The sequence below is a fragment of the Populus nigra genome, chromosome 3, assembly GCF_951802175.1.
Source record: "Populus nigra chromosome 3, ddPopNigr1.1, whole genome shotgun sequence".
Classification (NCBI taxonomy): Eukaryota; Viridiplantae; Streptophyta; class Magnoliopsida; order Malpighiales; family Salicaceae; genus Populus; species Populus nigra.
This window is the reverse complement of record NC_084854.1, coordinates 16,320,891-16,338,941: the sequence shown is the minus strand read 5'-3', so window position 1 is coordinate 16,338,941 and position 18,051 is coordinate 16,320,891. Positions and strand designations below refer to the sequence as shown.

Here is an 18,051-nt window from a genome sequence, read left to right as displayed (position 1 = left end):
TGACATTATTATAAATTATTTCAGGAATTTTAATCTGAAATATAGATTATTTTTTTCACAGATTTAACCACTTATTCAACAAAATTAATCATTTATCGAATTAGTTTTCAATACATGCTCGATTTAAGTTATAAAATACTTTAAGATTTTGAAAATAATATATTGCATTAATTTATAAATTCAAATACCAAAGAGAAATTTATCCACAAACATGCTCATATATCTGCCCATCAAAATGTATATACTCAACATAATTAGATATTTATAGAAGAACTTATTGAATTCAAAGAATCATATCCTACAATAAAATAAAAATTAATTCTTGAGGAATATTCAATTTAATTTTTAAATTACTCCTAATTTTTGGAATTGATAATATAAATTGTATCACTTGATTTCATTATTATTTGTTTTTTTTACAAAAAAAAAAGGCTCAATTGAAAACATAACATAATTTAAATCCTATATCATCTTTTAAATAACTTAAAGGACTTGATACCTATTAATCTATTGATATTGGTTGAAATAAATTAAGGTGTAAATGACACAAAACTCAACTATTATATTATCATAATTTTTAAAATAATTTAACTGATTTAATTGGGATTTTAGCTTTATAATTTGTTTTAATTTGGTTTTTATTAGGTCATCTTAATCTCATTACCTAAATCATGGGTTTGGCAGGTTAACCCGGGTTTACTCAAGTTATTTTTCTAGGTCCTTTTTTTAATTATTTTTTTCAGTTTCATCCTTCAATATTGGGTTCATTAGAAATTGAGTTTCATAATTTATTTTGATATGTTTCTATGGGATTATCATGATCTCCTGACTTGGTATATGTATTGGCAGTTAATCCAAGTCGACCCGAATTGATTCAATATATTGTCATCTCAGTGTTTATTAAAAAAACTCATCTTAAATATTTATTTTGACTTAAATTATATTTTTAATAGTCATTCATATTGTCTTTGGACTTGTCAAAATGATCGAGTCACATCATATCAATTTCTACACAGTTAAAAAAAATCTTTTGAAAATAACATTAACAACCCCTAAAATTTTTTACCGCTAGTTTCTTTATATGACCTGCATCGTAGTGCGGGCTAATAATATAGTATAAGGTATGCCTATCTCTACCACTCAATCCTAGGTTTCCTTTCCATAAATAAACTCTCTTCATGTCTTTCAAAAAACAGAACAGCCCAGGAAACCTAACCAGCTCCAAAGAAAGATTGTTTTGCTTTACTTTATATAATTCTTTGCCTCATTCTCATGATTTTACCATTTTTATCATCATCATCTTTATTTCAAAAAACAAACTTTCTTAATCAAATACCTATAGCCTATTGATATCCTATAAAATCCAAATAGCTTGATGTCAGTTAATCACTTGGTCATAACAATCTATTTCACTTTTTTAAGCTAAAATAGCCAAGATGGATATAGCTTGGTGTCGGAGGATATGTACCTATAAAAGGTCATTTATGATGGGTTACGAAACTCTCAGACGCTTAAGTAATTATCTTTATAATAAGAGAGAGTGCAATGATGTTTTAGAGAGATATACTCTAAAAAATATGTATGCAGTGGAGAATAAAGAGATTCAGAACCTCTTATCTTGGTGGATCAAGGGGTATTTATACCCTTAAACCTTGTTCTTTTGCTTGGGTGGAAGAATTGGAGAGTAATTTTTATTTTAATGAGTCATGAGGTGTGTTCCACTCATCATACCCAAGTAATTGTGATTGCTCACTTGTATTCCACTAAATTCATCCAAACTCACTTATCATTATAAGAGATGCAGATATAGTTTGGTAGTGAAGATTTCTATACTTGTATGTAGGAATTGATTTTAGGCATCGTGTTCAAATATATGGATGATATGCCCGAGTATTATTTTAGATATGTGTGGCCCATGAGATTGGTCTTGCCCTAAACCAAAGATGCAAGAGTCGGGAAAATACCATAGGCGTTAGCTCCCCGCCTGAAAATTAGGTTGGGAGTGTCATAGAATTATCTCAATCCAATAGCTTAAATTGTTAGGTAAGGTCATAGGATATGATTTATATTATTCTCTAACACACCCCCTCAAGTAGCCTTTTGGACTTGAAACTTGCATAGACTCATACTAACTTATACTTAATTTTTATCAAATAAATAAGAATGGGGAGATTCGAACTCATGACCACTTGGTCATCAAGACTCTAATACATTGTCAAAGAATCATTTTAATCCAATAGCTTAAGTTGTTATGTAAAATTTCAGGATATAATTTATATTATTCTCTAACATTCAGCATGTTAGGAAATTTATACATGCATGCTTTCTTCAATTTCGGCATTTTTTACATGAAAAAGTTCCGGTAAAGATCTTGTTCCATCACCTATGAAATCTTGGTTGACTAGAATCTCCATGAAGGACTACTTCCAAAGGAGTTGTTGGTTGTTCTCTCGACACAAATTCAGGTAAATTCTCTGCATTCTAGAATGGAACTTGTTAGATTCCAACAAATGACGTCGTTTATAAAGCAAGTGTGTATTATATTTTATCTAAAACAGCTCTTGTAGAATTAATTAGTTGGTTGCCAATGCAACGCTCAGTTGACTTGCAAGAGACTGTACAAGTCAACTGGATAGGAGAAGATCTAATATGATTCAGTTAATCTAGTAAATACATCTTGAATCAATTCCTCTAATCAAAATCTGATTTGAATATTAAAAAAAATATTTTAAAAACAATATTGATTAAATATTTTTTAAATATTAAATAAATAATATTTTTAAATTGATTTACATCAAACTAAATTAATCCATCCAGCCTTTAGCTTAGATCAAGCTTTCACCTGTTTAATAACTTAGTTGTCTAAAATTTATTTTTATCTAGTTAAATGATAATAAAAATAAATATTTATAAAAAATGACAATAAATAAAATTATCAAAGATCAATGTATTTTTTATCGAGATTATCTTTTTTGACTCATATATTTTTTTTCATTTAGACAACAAAAAATGTTTTTTTATTAGAGTATAGATAATTGAATAAAAAACAAAAAAGGTAAAAACAAAATTTATAACAATTTTAAATAAAAAGTAAAGACCATATATATATATATATATAAACAAAAATATTTATTCACATATTTTTTTTACTTTTGATGAAAAGTTTTTATGAGAAGTATTATTTTTTAATAAAAACAATCATTATAATTATGAAAGCAAGCTCTAATTAAAGAATTAAAAAATAATGAATTAATCATCTTCTTGCAACCATATGAAAAAATAAAAATAATAAATTTGAATAGATTATATAAGAAACTTACAATTATGAAATTAAGAAAACAAATATTTTATTCTCAATCAAAATTAATTAGACCACGATGTTTTGAATCGATATAAGTTAACTTGTCGAACCCACAACTTAAGTCATAAATCCAGTTAGGTTTAGTAACTTTGTTTTTTAAGCTATTTTTATTTAATTGTATCATAATGAAAAAATAAAACATATAGGAAAGCCATCAAATTAAAGTTTTTTTAAAAAAAAATCATGAAAAACTATACAAAATTAAAAAGTGCTTGCTAATATTATATAAAAAAAACACATGTTATAATCTTATTTGAAAATAAATTAAAATTAGAACGAAATTTAATAAAATAATATCCCAAAAACATTTTAATCAAATTGTTTTAATGCAAAATTGATGGAAAATATAAAAAAAAATAAAGGCCAAAAAAGGACTAGGAGCCTATGCTTAGGTGGACCAGTGCACTTGGCCTTCTTGTTTTTTCTTCTTAAAAATGTCATATGTCCATATTTAAAAAAAAAAAAAATAGACGATGTGTCATATACTAGTTTTAAAGTAACTAAAAAACCAGGTTCCAAGTCATTGGATTCAAATAAACCCTTTTTCAAGCTTTTGGTTTTGCTTAGAAACACATGAAAAAACATCTCATGAACCTTAATAATCCCCTATTTAACCTCCAAAACAACCTCTAGTCAATTACAAAAACAAAAGTTAGCCCTATTCAAAAAAACAATATTGAACCTTTATCAACTTTTTTTGTAAATTAAGAAGGAAAAACACCTTAATCAAACTATTATCATCAAATGAAACTCATTGACATTAAAAATAATTTTTTTGTTGCTGGAATGTGGCCAACTAGCTATTTTTTTCTCTCATACTTTTTTTTTTAATTACTTTCTCTCTTCTTTCCTAGATTTAATAACTGAAACATGAACAAAATAAAGTTTTGGATCAAAATATAAAAACATTAACAAACAAGGATAAAAAATGAAAATTAAAAAAAAACTCTGGGGATCAAAATTAAAAAAAAATGCACCTCATGAACAATAAAAAAAAGAAATTTGTTTTTTCATGTCAAATTTGATCTCTAAAGTCTTTGTTTTTATTAGCAATGGAATTGAATTCTATCCATCAAAATCAAGCAATATTAATATCAGAATATTACATAGCAAGGTAATTGAAACAAATTATAAGCTTAATATTCTACACAATGCAATATTTAAGAAAGAAATTGAAAGAAAAAAAGTTTGGTGGCTGAAATAAAAAATCCTAACAAAAGAATTGTTCCAATATACACAGTGCTTTGTAAAGTGTTTTTACTAGGGTATTTAGTTTTTTTTTCTGTAATTGTAATGCCAAGTTTAACCTTGCAATTTTCAATTTAACTATTTTCATTTAAGGAATTTCCGCACGATTTATATATAATTTGTTAAATTAGTGCAAATGCGCAACCATTTCCTGAATCAATCTAATTAACTTCCTTCTCACCGTAAGTGATTTGCAACCCCAAATTAACTGTAACTGGTTCTTCACTGTTCAACAGTGTCATTGCTTACTGTTTTTTTTTTTGTCAGAAAATCAAACACAAAATCTCACAATCTAATCTCTTTGAAAATCCTAATTTTTTGCATAGCAAGAAAATCATAGTAATTCACGAGCTTATTTTTGTGGTTCAAAAATATTTTTGAAAAAGTTTAAATTTTTTTTATTTACTTTAAATTAATATTTTTTATATTTTTAAATCATTTTAATACGCTGATATTAAAAATAATTTTTAAAAAATAAAAAAATATTATTTTATTATATTTAAAAATAAAAAAACACTTTAAAAAATAATCAGAATGATACTTTCAATAGCAAGTGTACAGTGCCATGCAATAAAAGATAAAGGAAGTGGTTGGGAACCAAATTAATTACGATGGTCACATCTTTGGCCTTAAAATTTTTTTTTTTTTATTTACGTGGGGTGTTCGGGTCAGCTTGCGCGCACCACGACTATTCCCCACGGCCCACTGGACCTCCTGCAAGCCCAGGGGCAAGTTAGGCACCGCTGGGGTAACGAACGTGCACATAGAGGGTCGAACCCGGGACGGGGACGGAACAAGTCACACAGTTGACCACAACAGCTATACCCTCAAGTGCGCCTCAAATTGTCCCTGGTGCTGCTGTACATGCCCATATGGCACCACCCTCCACAGCTATCAACAGCTTTGCCATGGCTGGATTGGAATGGGTCTTGGATTACAAAGAGGCAACATATTAGTTGCTGGAGAAAATGACATGTAAGCTGCTGGTATGCCATACACGTTTATACTCCAACCTTGAGAGTTAATGCATGTTTCTGAAAATCAATAGTGATGTTTTGATGAATATTCTTAATTTTAATTAAATTATAGAATTGAAGAACAAAAATGTGATGTTGCCAAGTGAGAGATATTGAAGATGGTAGGATTGAGGTATTTCTTGAGAAACAACCTCTCTCAAGTTTTATCATATATCTTCCAATTGAATTTCTATTTCTATTTTTGTTAATTTTCTATCCTTTTATTTTTTGTTCACTTTTTTTTCATGATATTGAGATATTTCATAAACTTTGGGAATGAAATTAAAATTTATGTACGTTTCCATTACTATCCTAACAAAAATAGCAAAAATGAAAGATTGAAGCAAAAATTCCATTTGAATCTCTTAATTTTCATTTAAGTGATATTGCTGAGTGAGAATTGAAGTTGGTAGGATTAGGGTTTTTTTATAAAAAAAAACTAACCCTTTCAAGTTCTATCATATCTTTGCCAATTAATTTTTTCGTTTTTTTTAATTTTTATGCGTTTATTGTTGTCCTTATTTTATTGATGGTGTTGAGATATTTCATAGACTTTGGAAATGAATTTGAAATTTACACATTTTTTTTATCACTATTCCTAATGGAAATGGATAGAAAGGAAAATTAAAGCAAAAATAAAAGTTACAGGGATAATTGAAAGAGTGATAAAAAAAAATAAAGGCTAAGTGAAATAAATCAAAGATTTTAGATGAAATTAAAACAATATGTAATATTTAAGCGATCAAATTGAAATTTACCCAAATGAAAGTGGGGTTTTAGATAAGTAATGAACTCAAATCACCTACTTGTATTGTTCAAAAGAACTGTGAAGCAGGTCCTCTTTTTTTATTAGTTTTTTTTTAATTTTATCCTTTAATATTTGGTTGATTTTAAAATAGATGGTCGCAAAATCAAGTACTAATCAAATATTAGAACATTTATTTGAGACTATGATAATCTTGTAGAAAGCAAACCGAACAAAGTCATCAAACTTAATAGAGCCCTTGAAAAGGGTTATGGGTTTAGCGGGTTAAGTTTTGAAAGTTGGATCAATCTAATATGTTATTATTTCAATATTAAAGAAAAAAAAAGATATCATCTTAAAATTTTTTTAAGTCAAACCCATTGACCTTTAGAGTTACACATTCATGTTTTAAAATATTTTTATGATAATAATAAAATGTATAATAGACTAATAATATGTTTGGTTGAGAATAAGTTTTAAGCAAGTTTTATAGAAAGAAGTAAGAACACATTGATAAGCATAATGAGTTCCATAAAGAAATCAATTATGAAGTCTAAGATGGAAGTAAAGTGAAAATTTAGAATAAATATTCATTTTAGTGCTTAAATGTAATCTTTATGTCCTACTTAATAGCATAATTAAAATAAATTTGCACACTTCATTATGCATGCATTCTAGAATTCTGCATGAATCGATCGATTATTTGAGGTTACCAAATAAGTTGGACGACCACTTATTCATCAGTGATGAACACTTAGGAATTCTGCAGGAACTAGTCGATTGATTGGCTTGACCAATCCAAACTGGTGGAATGTTTTAGCTGTTAAAGGAACAATAATGGCTATAAATGGTTAGTTTCTTTTAGAAACACGCGCGCGCGCGCGCACATAACTTGTCTAATTGCAAAATTAGCAAAAGAATCCGAACATATATGATATGTAAGCTATTTTAAGAGTAAAATTAATATAAAATAGTCAATCACTTATTATACTCTAATTTATGTTATTAAACCTTCATATTGTAGCACAAAGAATATTCAATATCATTCCCATACACTTAAACACCTTTAAATCCTATAAATGCTATCTAATGAGTTATAGAGATTTTAGAACTTCAATTGTATTATTCTCTCTATTAAGAAAGTTTTGTTATGAAAACAAAACACTATTGTAAACCTTTAAGAGTTAGGAAAAAACCCTTGGTATTGGTGAGGTGAATTCACCAACAGAAAAATCTTGAAGAAGAGATTTATTTAAGTGGTGCAAAATCTCGGTATGGATTTATCAAGTGGCAATTATACTCATGAACTTGGGTTAGTGAAGGAATACAATACTTAAGTACGGTTTGATACTTGAGGTGTGGATGTAAGATTGTCAAACGACTTTAAGAATAAGTTTGTAGATTCTCTTCCATAACTCTTTACTTTAAGTACTTTAATTATATGGTTGGTTATTGCATTTACTTGAAGTAATTTGTTTTAATTTTTCAATTTAGTGACACACCTAATACATCCCTTTTAGGTGTTAAGTTGCATTAATTTTTGAACAATAATTGGTATCAGAGATTAGTTATCATATATAAAGTTTGCTTAAAATTTAAGTAGAATGGAAACTACTAGTTATAATTTTCAAAATAAAGGATCATCAACATCTAGCTCACTTTTTTTATGGAAACGATTATGCATATTGGTTGGTAAAACTTGTGTATGTACAAAGACTATAAGTGGACAACTTAATTCTAATTTTTAATTTTTTTTACCCCAATTGAAGAAATTAATACCCTAAATTGACATAAATTTGTCATTGATGAATATTATACCTAAAGGTTTTGAAGTTTTAAAGACTCATTTTTTAGTTTGAAAGCAAAGGGAATGAAGTGTTACTCCTCGTTAATATCCAAGTTAATAGCTTGTTATAAGTTTATCTACCCTAAATACTAAGAGTAGATAACAAAAGAAAATCTTAATTTTAACACAATTTTAAAAGGAAATGATGGTTTTTTAAAAAAATGATTGGAATATCAGCCTAGACCTTTCAATGTAGGCCAAAACCTAATGGGCTTTGCAAACTTGATTTAAGGCCTAAGAAATGCATGTATGATTGGTTTTGAGTTTTTTTTAATTGAAGACCAAAGGGAGCAACACTTATTACCTTGGCAATTTCAAGATCAAAATCAAAACATGATGTAATTGACTATGACAATGCAATATATAATCAAGAAAATGTCAAACACAAGATGAAAATTTGATGTAGGTTTCAACTATAATACAATTTGAACACAAATATTTTTAGAAATAACTAAACTTGAGTACTAAATTCAACAATGATAAAGTATTTTAGCAATACAACCACATCAACATGTCGCATCATGCACAAGATTTAGCCACAATAATATATAGGCCTTCTAGATATAAACACAATGTATCAAAATAGACATGTTTTAATAATTAAACTAAGAATCTTAATAAAACATGATCAAGATCATAGATTTTAGGTCAAATAAGTACCAAGCATCCACTGATGCTCATAAGTAATGAAACATTAAAACCATCAGTTTTAAGCCACTTCTTTAAGAGTTCAGGAAATTATACCAAAAGTTTTAAACATATCTAACATTAGTGGTACCCTTATAACCAGAAACATTCAAAAAAACACTCACAACATTTCAACCTCCTATAGAAATTACACTAAAGTCCTATATGGCCATATATAGTCAATAACAAATCTATGGTGATTTAAGCAAATAACTTTAAGCATTTTACAAGCCAAGATACAAGGAAATAACACAGGATTACACTTAAAAAGATATTAACATCATTCCAAAAATGCAAGGCCACACATTTAAACATATGAAAAGCAGTGGGCATATGGAAACTTAAATATGCAAAAGTATGAATAAAAGGGTATACCTAGATGGTACATCCATGATCTAGTTGGACTGGCTGTAAGGTGAGCCTTCTAAATGGTAGTGGTTTAGTCTCCTTCACTCTCAAAAACTCTATCTTTTATTCACTACCCAGAAATTAAAAAAAAAAACAGAAAGATCAAGAACCAAAACCACATATCTCCCTTTGATTTTCTTCTTTATGTGTATAACATCCCTTGATTACTATTCTACCTCTCCATTATTAATATATTCCTCTTCTTTATTGTTAAAACTTTAAGTCGTTATTTATATAAGAAAGGAAAAAAACCTAAACCCTAGGATTAGAACCATTAAATCTACATAGTTGAATGTATACAAACAAACCCATGATAGTCAGGTTGTAGTATAAGAGTGTAAAATGCTCTCTCTTAGGATTTAGCGATTAAATCATTAAGAAAAATAAAAGGGGAAACACAAGACTCGTACCTATTTAGGGAAAGGCCAACCACGGCAAACGATGCCAAGATTATGAGAAACCGACACTTAAATTTGGACAAATCAACAATACGATTGTAAAAAATGGCAGTGGTTGATAAGGAATTGGTCAAGAAAATGACTAGGCTAGCTAAGGTTTTAGGTTTTTGGCCTTTGAAGAATAAGATAAAAGGGATGCTTGGTATTTATACCAACATCTTGAAACGACAGTGTTTTGTACAGTCAAAGTTCAAGTTAGCCCCCGAATATCAACACGTTTTTAGTTTTAAACCTTTCAAAATTGTAATTATACAATCTGAGATGAAAACAAGACCAAATCAAGGAAAGCTTTTCAATTGAGTCCTTAGTCACGATCCAATATACCATTTTGTTTTTTAAAATTTTCAAAATGGTCCTTAATTTTCTGAACTTTTCAATAAAAGTGAAAATCAACTATAAAGATATATGAAAAAAAGATTATGCATTTAACGCCATGATTTAATTAATATGACCTCTTGAAACTATGTTAATTCAACACTTTGGTCCTTGGTCCTTTAATTTCTTTAATTACAACTAATTTCTCTTCAATTGCACTCTTAGTGTGCTTTTCAAACAATGAAAAATAAGTCATGTCCCATTAAAACATTAGAGATTTTGACCAACTTGATTTAAAAATATATAATTTTGGATTTTCTTATTTTTTGCTTCCTTTTTAAAAAAAATGGCTATCTTAGAAAAGCATTTTAGGGGTAAATATAGGTTATAACAGTTGTGTACCCCTATTAATCAAGGTCTTGGTAATGATGGGTTCAAGCAAAACTTTCACCTTGAACATTTTCTTGTTTAACCTTTTCAAATATACTTTGATGCTCTCACTTTCTTATTAAGTAATGGTAAAGAGCTCAATCAAGCTCTTTTTAGCTACTATGTTTGTGCTAAAATGATCCACAAGCTTCGCATAGAGATTGTTAAAGGTAAAGATGGAGTAAGGGTCCAAACTATGATATCATGCATGTATGGACTCGTGGAACTTGGTTGGAGGATTTTAGAAATGGCATTAATGTCTCGTATGATGAGCTTCAAACTTCATTATATATTTTGTAAATGTTCTTTTGGGTTTGTAAGTCAATTATGGTTATCTAGAAACATCTTAATAAAGATTAAATTCCTAGAAATACAGGTATTCAATACTCTTTTACAAATTGGAGAACCTTCCATCTAGAGGTGGATTCATTCATTTTTTATAGTTTGTATAACCACAGACTTACCTCATATTAGGAAATAGAATTCTAAGAAGAAGCGATGGCAATGATAAGGGTCAATCTATGGATGTGACTTATTGATGATTTATTTTTAGACTTTTAGAGATCTAGAATCCTATTTGAGAACATTTTTTATGGTGATGAGAACGGCTTTTAGGAGGAGTTTAAAAGTGGTGACATTCTTATTTGCTCTTTTATACGTTGTCTTTCCCTACCACATCAAGAAATTAAAGTTGCTTGCAGATACTCGATGGTACAATAAATAGAGCTAATGAATGGATAATTTGTTGTGGGAGAGGCAAGGCTTTAAGCTATTCTTTTATGACTACAATAGTCTCAGTGCACTTTCATTTGATAGGCTATTTTGTGAAGAAATGAAGGAGAAAATATACCTATAGTGGGGAGTTTAATCACTCTTCCATGTCCTAGCATTTTAAGGTTGTCAACTATGAAAAAAACTCTAAAAATATTCAAAAAAAAGGGAATTAATTTACTTATATTCTTGTCCCCACAAACAGTGTCGTTAACGAAGTTAGAAAAACTTCCAATGAATTTAGACCTTTAAACAACAATTTAATAGGCTTTGGAAGACTTCTTCAAATATATGCTTTGGAGTTCGAGTTATTGAACCCATACCTTACAAGCACCTACAAAACATGTCCTTTGATAGGCTTAAAAAACTCTTCAATGCTTAAGTTAACACTATTAGAGTGAAGGAGAACTTATAAGGTTGTGTGTGTGTGTTTGCAAGGAGCATACAACGACAAGTTGATGGAGTGAATATGAGCTCCCTTTCTCTCTCTTACGTGTTTGCAAGAGAGTTAATCTTAAAACATGTTTTTTTTAAGTAGTTGTGTGCGAATATATGTTATGTTATATATTTAATGACCATGATTATTTATTCGAGCTAGATCACACGAACTTGCACTATAGAGTGCTGGGTTGGGAACATAGGGTAATCATGTAGAATAATTAACTTTATTATATACAATTGCACAACTAACTAGTAAAATGATTTGGTCGTGAAGTATTCACCTTGCTAACACGTAAAACAATGTTTAGGCAAGCATCACACTGATAACTTGTAAGATTAAGTATCCAGAGGCGATTAGTATGCTTAAACATCATTTTGTTTGCCATGTCTATGTACTCGGGAGAGTTTTCCAAAACAGGAGAAAAATAAAAAGGATCTAGCTGCCTTTTTTCTTCTCCTCTTATATTGGGCTCGTTTTGGGCATTGTTTCTTCTTGGTGTTGGCTGTTGTTGGGCTCGTTTTTTAGCTCAACTTTTCCTCTATAGGACCGGTTTTAAGCCCAAGGTTGTCCTCCTTGGTTTTGCCCTTCTCGACCAAGAAAAAATCTTCTAGCTCAACTTCTTTCTTCCTTTTTTGTTCAGTTTTGGCCTCCCCGGTTTTGAGCCTTTTCACGATGATTTGATAAGCGAGGACAATCCAATCAGTCCATCTCCATCATGATAACAATCCACAAAATGGATAGGCATGATCATTTCGTGCGTTCGTTGGGACAACCCCTCACATCCATTCCTATTTTCTTCTAATTCGGACAACCATGCAGCAGTTCGGTCTAACCAGAAATCTCATCCCCTACGTTTCTTACCTGGTAAGAAATGAATGATGGCTCAGTAGCTTTCACATTAACGAACATAATCACGGTTCCCTTCACAGTTCTCACAGATATTTGGAAGGATTAGCTGGTGAAGTTTATTCACCATTTAAATAATATGATTTAAACGCAAGAAAAAGTTGTGCAAGTTTACTGCTAAAAGAAAGGTGATCAATCTCATGAAGATGCAATAAACTACGCATCCAATCGAAAAGCTGGTCAGAGTATCCAAGAGCGCTTTGACTGGTTTAAATCTTTACTTTATTGGATACACGGATTATCAGTTGGAGAAATTAAGAGAAACAAATCCCCATAAAATCAAAAGCATAAAAAAACAAAGAAAACAGCTCCACGAAATATATAATAATAAAAGAAACATAAAAGGTAGCAGGAGGTTCTTTTCTTTATCATCTGACCATAATCAATGGCAGAGAATATATAGGGCGAAGCAAGCAGCTACATATTTTTCTTCGTTGTCTACCTTTTTATATTACCAAAGAGCTAGTAGAGATTCTCTCGTACAACCCCAGATGTATGAATTATAATAAAAACCACCCGAATAAAAAATATCATGATTATACTTTGGAAACTATACTGCTAGTCTACTATTCAGTTCAGTTGCCAATAAAAAATAAACAAAAGTGGTAATTAAAATAGTTAATGAAGTGCTAGTAATCAACAATTAATTATGCGAAACCCAACCTTCTCTTCTTCCAGAAAACCATCTCTACATCAAGCTTCTCTCCGGTTCTTGCTGGTTCGGATTTACATCTTGTAAGTACCAAGGGCCGTACAGTGGAAACCTTCTCTGTTTTTGACTCTTCAATATTTGCAGAATTTGCATTTCTCTCCCTGATTGAAGTAATTGAGCCTTCAGATTCTTTGAAATGACTAATCTTTACTTCAGTTTCTGGATCCAAACTTGATTCTTGATCGGGCTCTTGAGAAACAGACTCTCTTTTCGATGTGGGACTTTCATTTTCTCCGTTTTCTTGCGGTGTACCACGCTGTTTCTGGCCTGTTTCTTCGCTCTCCGAAGGTGACCCCCAAAATCTACCAGCTAAAGAAGAAGATCTGTACGGTGCAGATCTGCATCTAGTCAACAACAAAGCATTCCTTGGTGGTGTGTTTTCTGTTGAGACATAAACTTTGGGTTCCATTTCTTCTTCCTCCCTTTCTTGCTCAAAATCTTCACTTCTGACACCAATCTTTGGTTCAACCTTCGAGGAACTACAGTCCTCAACAATTTTGTTTTTTCTCTCAATACCAACACGAAAGAAATGTACCCATTTGGGCCAAGAAGGTCTAAAAGACTTGAGTTTGAGTCTTCTCCTATTGAAATGGTGGTGACAAAGTAGGGTTTTCTGGATCCATTTGCACCGGCGTTTTTTGGGTTTTCCAGGTTGAGTATTGGCTTGTTTGGACCTCCTGACCCGGACTTGACCCATGCAGGTGACTTTTGGAGAGGAAGGTTCTTGAGTTTCAATCGCTATATTCTTCTTTCTAACAAACATCGGGCTTGAACGTGACCTTCCTCTACTTCTGCTACCAACATTGGTTCTCAAGAACCTCATCAATGGTGGTGGGTAGTACTTCTCTGTCCGACCCGGACTCGATATGGGTTTGGCAGACAGCTTCATGTTTTTAAACAAAACTCACTCTTTGTGTGTGTTGTGTTTAATTTTGTCTAGTTTGAGAGTCCCTGGGGTTTGTCTGGTTTTTTGTCCTTTTTTTGTTTTGTTTTTTTTTTTTTTTTTTTTTTTTTTGAGGTAGGGAAGAAGATATGTTGAGAGAGTTATTGAGCTGGATTGGTGGCTGAAGCTGAGAAATGAGAAGAGAAGAGAAGAGAAGATGTGGTGGTGGTACTCAGCGCTCACCTTGTTGGAGTTTCTCTTTGGTTTTTTTCTTTTTTAATTAGTTTTTGTGTCGAGGGGTTTTCGCGTATTTATTTTTATTTTATCTCTGCACGGATGGGTTGGGTGGTGGTATCTGTCTGTAAGATTTTTCTATCTCGAGGATGTGTGTAAGGTTGTGGCCTTCGAGGACGGCCAGTCACTAGTTATTGCTCTTTTATTAAAGCATTCATTTAATTAATTTATTATCGCTCCAATTAAAAGCACTTTGCACAATGCCATGTGCATCTTAGGACTTACAAGGGTGGTTCCGTGATGATAACCGTTGGATGTGGAAATTAGTAAGGGTAAATACGACGGTTTAAAAAAATACAAATTATCACAGTATATTAAATTAATGGTAAAAGATTGAGTGAAATATTATATTTTATGTTTTCACACTTTAAAAATATGATTTTTATGTTTCTAAAATGCAACAACTTAATATATTACGAAATTTAAACTCATTTATATATCCAAAAACTTAGAACACATTTTAGTTTCTAGATATCCTTTGATGTTTTTCTATTAAAAATTCATCATTATCATTATTGTAGCTGTTATTGCCGTTTCCGCCGGCAAATACCTAATCATTTTTCTATTCTTACAATAAAGATAAACATATTATATTGCTATGAATTTGTATTTGGTTTGATTGAAATGAAATAATTTTTTAGGTTAATTTTAAGGTTTATAATGAATTTAAGGTTTGTTAAATTAATGATAAAGTAGCTTATAATGCCATCACTTAGGGTTAATTTGACATAGTTGAACATAAAATAATTTAAATTAATTATATATTGCGTTTAATTTTTGATAAGTTGTCAAATTAAAGATTTTATATGAATTGTTGGACTAATAATATAATTAACCTTGTTTGATGATTTCATACAATAGAGCATGAACATGATTGATTTCATACACATTACATTGAATTATTGATAACCTGATGAATTTGATATTTTCTTTGAATGATTTAAATTTGCTATGAATTTGGGTTTGATTTAATGTAATTGATCATGAAAATATCCATTATATTTTGTATCATGATTTATATTTAATTTTAGTGAAGTTTGCTTTTACGTTAATTTTTGAGAATTTGCTATGAATTTTATTAATTAGAGTTGGGGTAGTACAATTTAGTTAAAATTTCTAAATGATTAGAATCTGATTTGTTTTTTTAATAATAAAGTAAATAATAAATCTCATAAAATATATCTTTTTGTTAGATTTAGAAACCGTTTGCTTAATAATAAAGTAAATAATAAATCTCATAAAATATATCTTTTTCTTAGATTTAGAAACTGTTTGCTTAATAATAAAGTAAATAATAAATCTCATAAAATATATCTTTTTCTTAGATTTAGAAACCGTTCGCACCGCGTTCTCAAAAAATTCAATTTTGTTTTGCTAAAATTTAATATGGTTTGTATATTTTGGATCGTTTTGATGTGCCGATATCAAAAATGATTTAAAAAAATAAAAAAACATCATTGGTATGTATTTCGGCATGAAAAGTTATTTGAAAAGCAGCCGCAACCACACTGTCAAACATTAGATGGAGTGGTAGCCTCACTACCAATCATATAGCTCAACCAGTTAGCCAGTTGATCTATTTGTATGAACTGGTTGACCAATTCACATAAAAATTATGATTTTATAAACCTTTTCTTTTAAATATGTTTTATGAGTTAAAATATATATTATTTTTCAATTCGTAGATTAAAAAATAGACTCAAATTAAAATATCAAAAATTTATTACTTACATAGTAGCCAATTTCTATTTTTCAAAATTGATCGATCGGTTTAACTGACTATTATAAAACGATTAATATATTTATCCTTACTAAAAAAAAGTATAATTGATATTGCGGTTTAGAACCGTAACATCAAAAAAAAAAAATATTATCTCACCAAAAAAAAATTCTTTGATTTTAATTTATTATTTCCTTTTATTTTATATGGTAATTACTTAGTTTATCCTTAAATATAAGTGGTTTCAGTGTTCATTTGACATTGATGTAGTTTTTATTTTTTTTAAATTGTATTTTATTTGAAAAATATTAGTTAAGTTCTCTTGTTGGGATTCTTCAAACGAAGGTGGAGCGAGTGAGTCAGGAAAGGAGGGGACTGTGTTCTATAGTAGTCCACTCAAGTCACTCAAACTCAAAGTATCTCCATGATTGGACTGTGATTGATGTATCTTCAATATAATATAATATAATATAATATAGGAGACGTTAAATTAATTACTTCATTTATTTATTATCTTTTATCACTTTAATCAACTAGGAGTGGCATTCAAAGAGGACATGGTGGCTACGAATGATTCTAGCCTCAAGCCGTCAGCCTCCTGGATTATTGATTCATCCTCTACCAATTCGCTCAACCACCATTCTTGCTTATGCGTAAAACTTGATCAAATAAATCTCTTATAGCTACTTATTTCTTATAAGGAAATTGTTTGTGATTATGCCTTAAATATATTTTTTTTCGATGGAATAAATGCTCCATGTGATTCTCCTCTACTTCACTGTTATGTTATGGTGATTTTTAATGTCCAATGGTATTTTATAGTACTTTTACTTGAAAATATATTAAAATGATATATTTTTTATTTTAAAAAATTACTTTTAACATTAATATATTAAAATGATATGAAAACATTAAAATATTAATTTAAAATAAAAAAATAAATTTTTTAAAATATTTTTAAAACACGAAAATAATTATTCATTATCACTTGCCCCTATCAACTTCTGATTTTTTTTTAATATATATATATATATATAAAACGATGTTGATTTACTTCTTTTTTTTTCCACTTATATAACCCATCAGGTTGATTGACGGTGAGGTCTTTGTGACTAGGCCTAACATGCCTCAGCAAATGCTACATCGCTAGATTGTCGAACTTCTTTTCAGACCGTACCCCCCGCCGTTGTTTGATAACGGGTTGTTCCAGCGGATAAAACACTCCCTCTTAAACTCTAAAGAGGATAGGTTGCCGCATTCCACCGAGGAGGGTACTCTCTCTCTCAAACCCAAGGGAGGGGGCTGGAAATCACAGCAGGGATTTGAAACCTGATTTTGCTAAATTAAGATTGAGGACTGGCACTGTCTTTTGCACAATATTGCTATTCATATTACTCTTAAGAAAAGACATGGTCGGCACTCTTCTTGTCGATGATTTTAGTGAAATTTGTTTCTTCGGTTTTCGTAATCATCTTATCTTGGAATCGTCTGTCTGTCTAGGTTTGAGACTTTTGAAATCTTAGGGCCTTCCAACCTGTCAGTGCTCTCCATGTTTCGCCTACAACCATTTCAATAAAGAAAGTGGCCACGGTGACAAGTGAGATGCTTTTTATCATCATGTAGGGAAAATGAAAATTCACAGGTCGCAAATGTAAAATGGGGTCATCTCCCCATCTTCTTAGGATCAGCAAAGGGAAATCCTGTCCGCACCCCACCATGGCTCCACCAATCTATAATGTCTCTGCACAAGCAACCACCATCGTACCGTGAATTTATCTATAGCCTTATACTTTTCCAATTTTATCCTCAG

The 18,051-nt window shown here is 30.2% G+C and overlaps 1 protein-coding gene across 1 annotated transcript; it reads right to left on the bottom strand.

Annotated features, from left to right (window-relative positions):
* Nucleotides 1-11,975: 11,975 nt before the first annotated feature.
* Nucleotides 11,976-14,550, bottom strand: LOC133687771 (uncharacterized). The gene is made up of 2 exons (XM_062107083.1): nucleotides 13,296-14,550; nucleotides 11,976-12,587 (listed from the first exon to the last, which is right to left on the bottom strand). The coding sequence occupies exons 1-2, from the start codon at nucleotides 14,231-14,233 to the stop codon at nucleotides 12,584-12,586; spliced, it is 942 nt and encodes a 313-aa protein (XP_061963067.1). The 5' UTR covers nucleotides 14,234-14,550; the 3' UTR covers nucleotides 11,976-12,583.
* Nucleotides 14,551-18,051: the final 3,501 nt, after the last annotated feature.

What these genes read in the sequence shown, in the direction of transcription:
- LOC133687771 (XM_062107083.1), bottom strand. Translation starts at nt 14,233, where the DNA reads ATGAAGCTGTCTGCCAAACCCATATCGAGTCCGGGTCGGACAGAGAAG.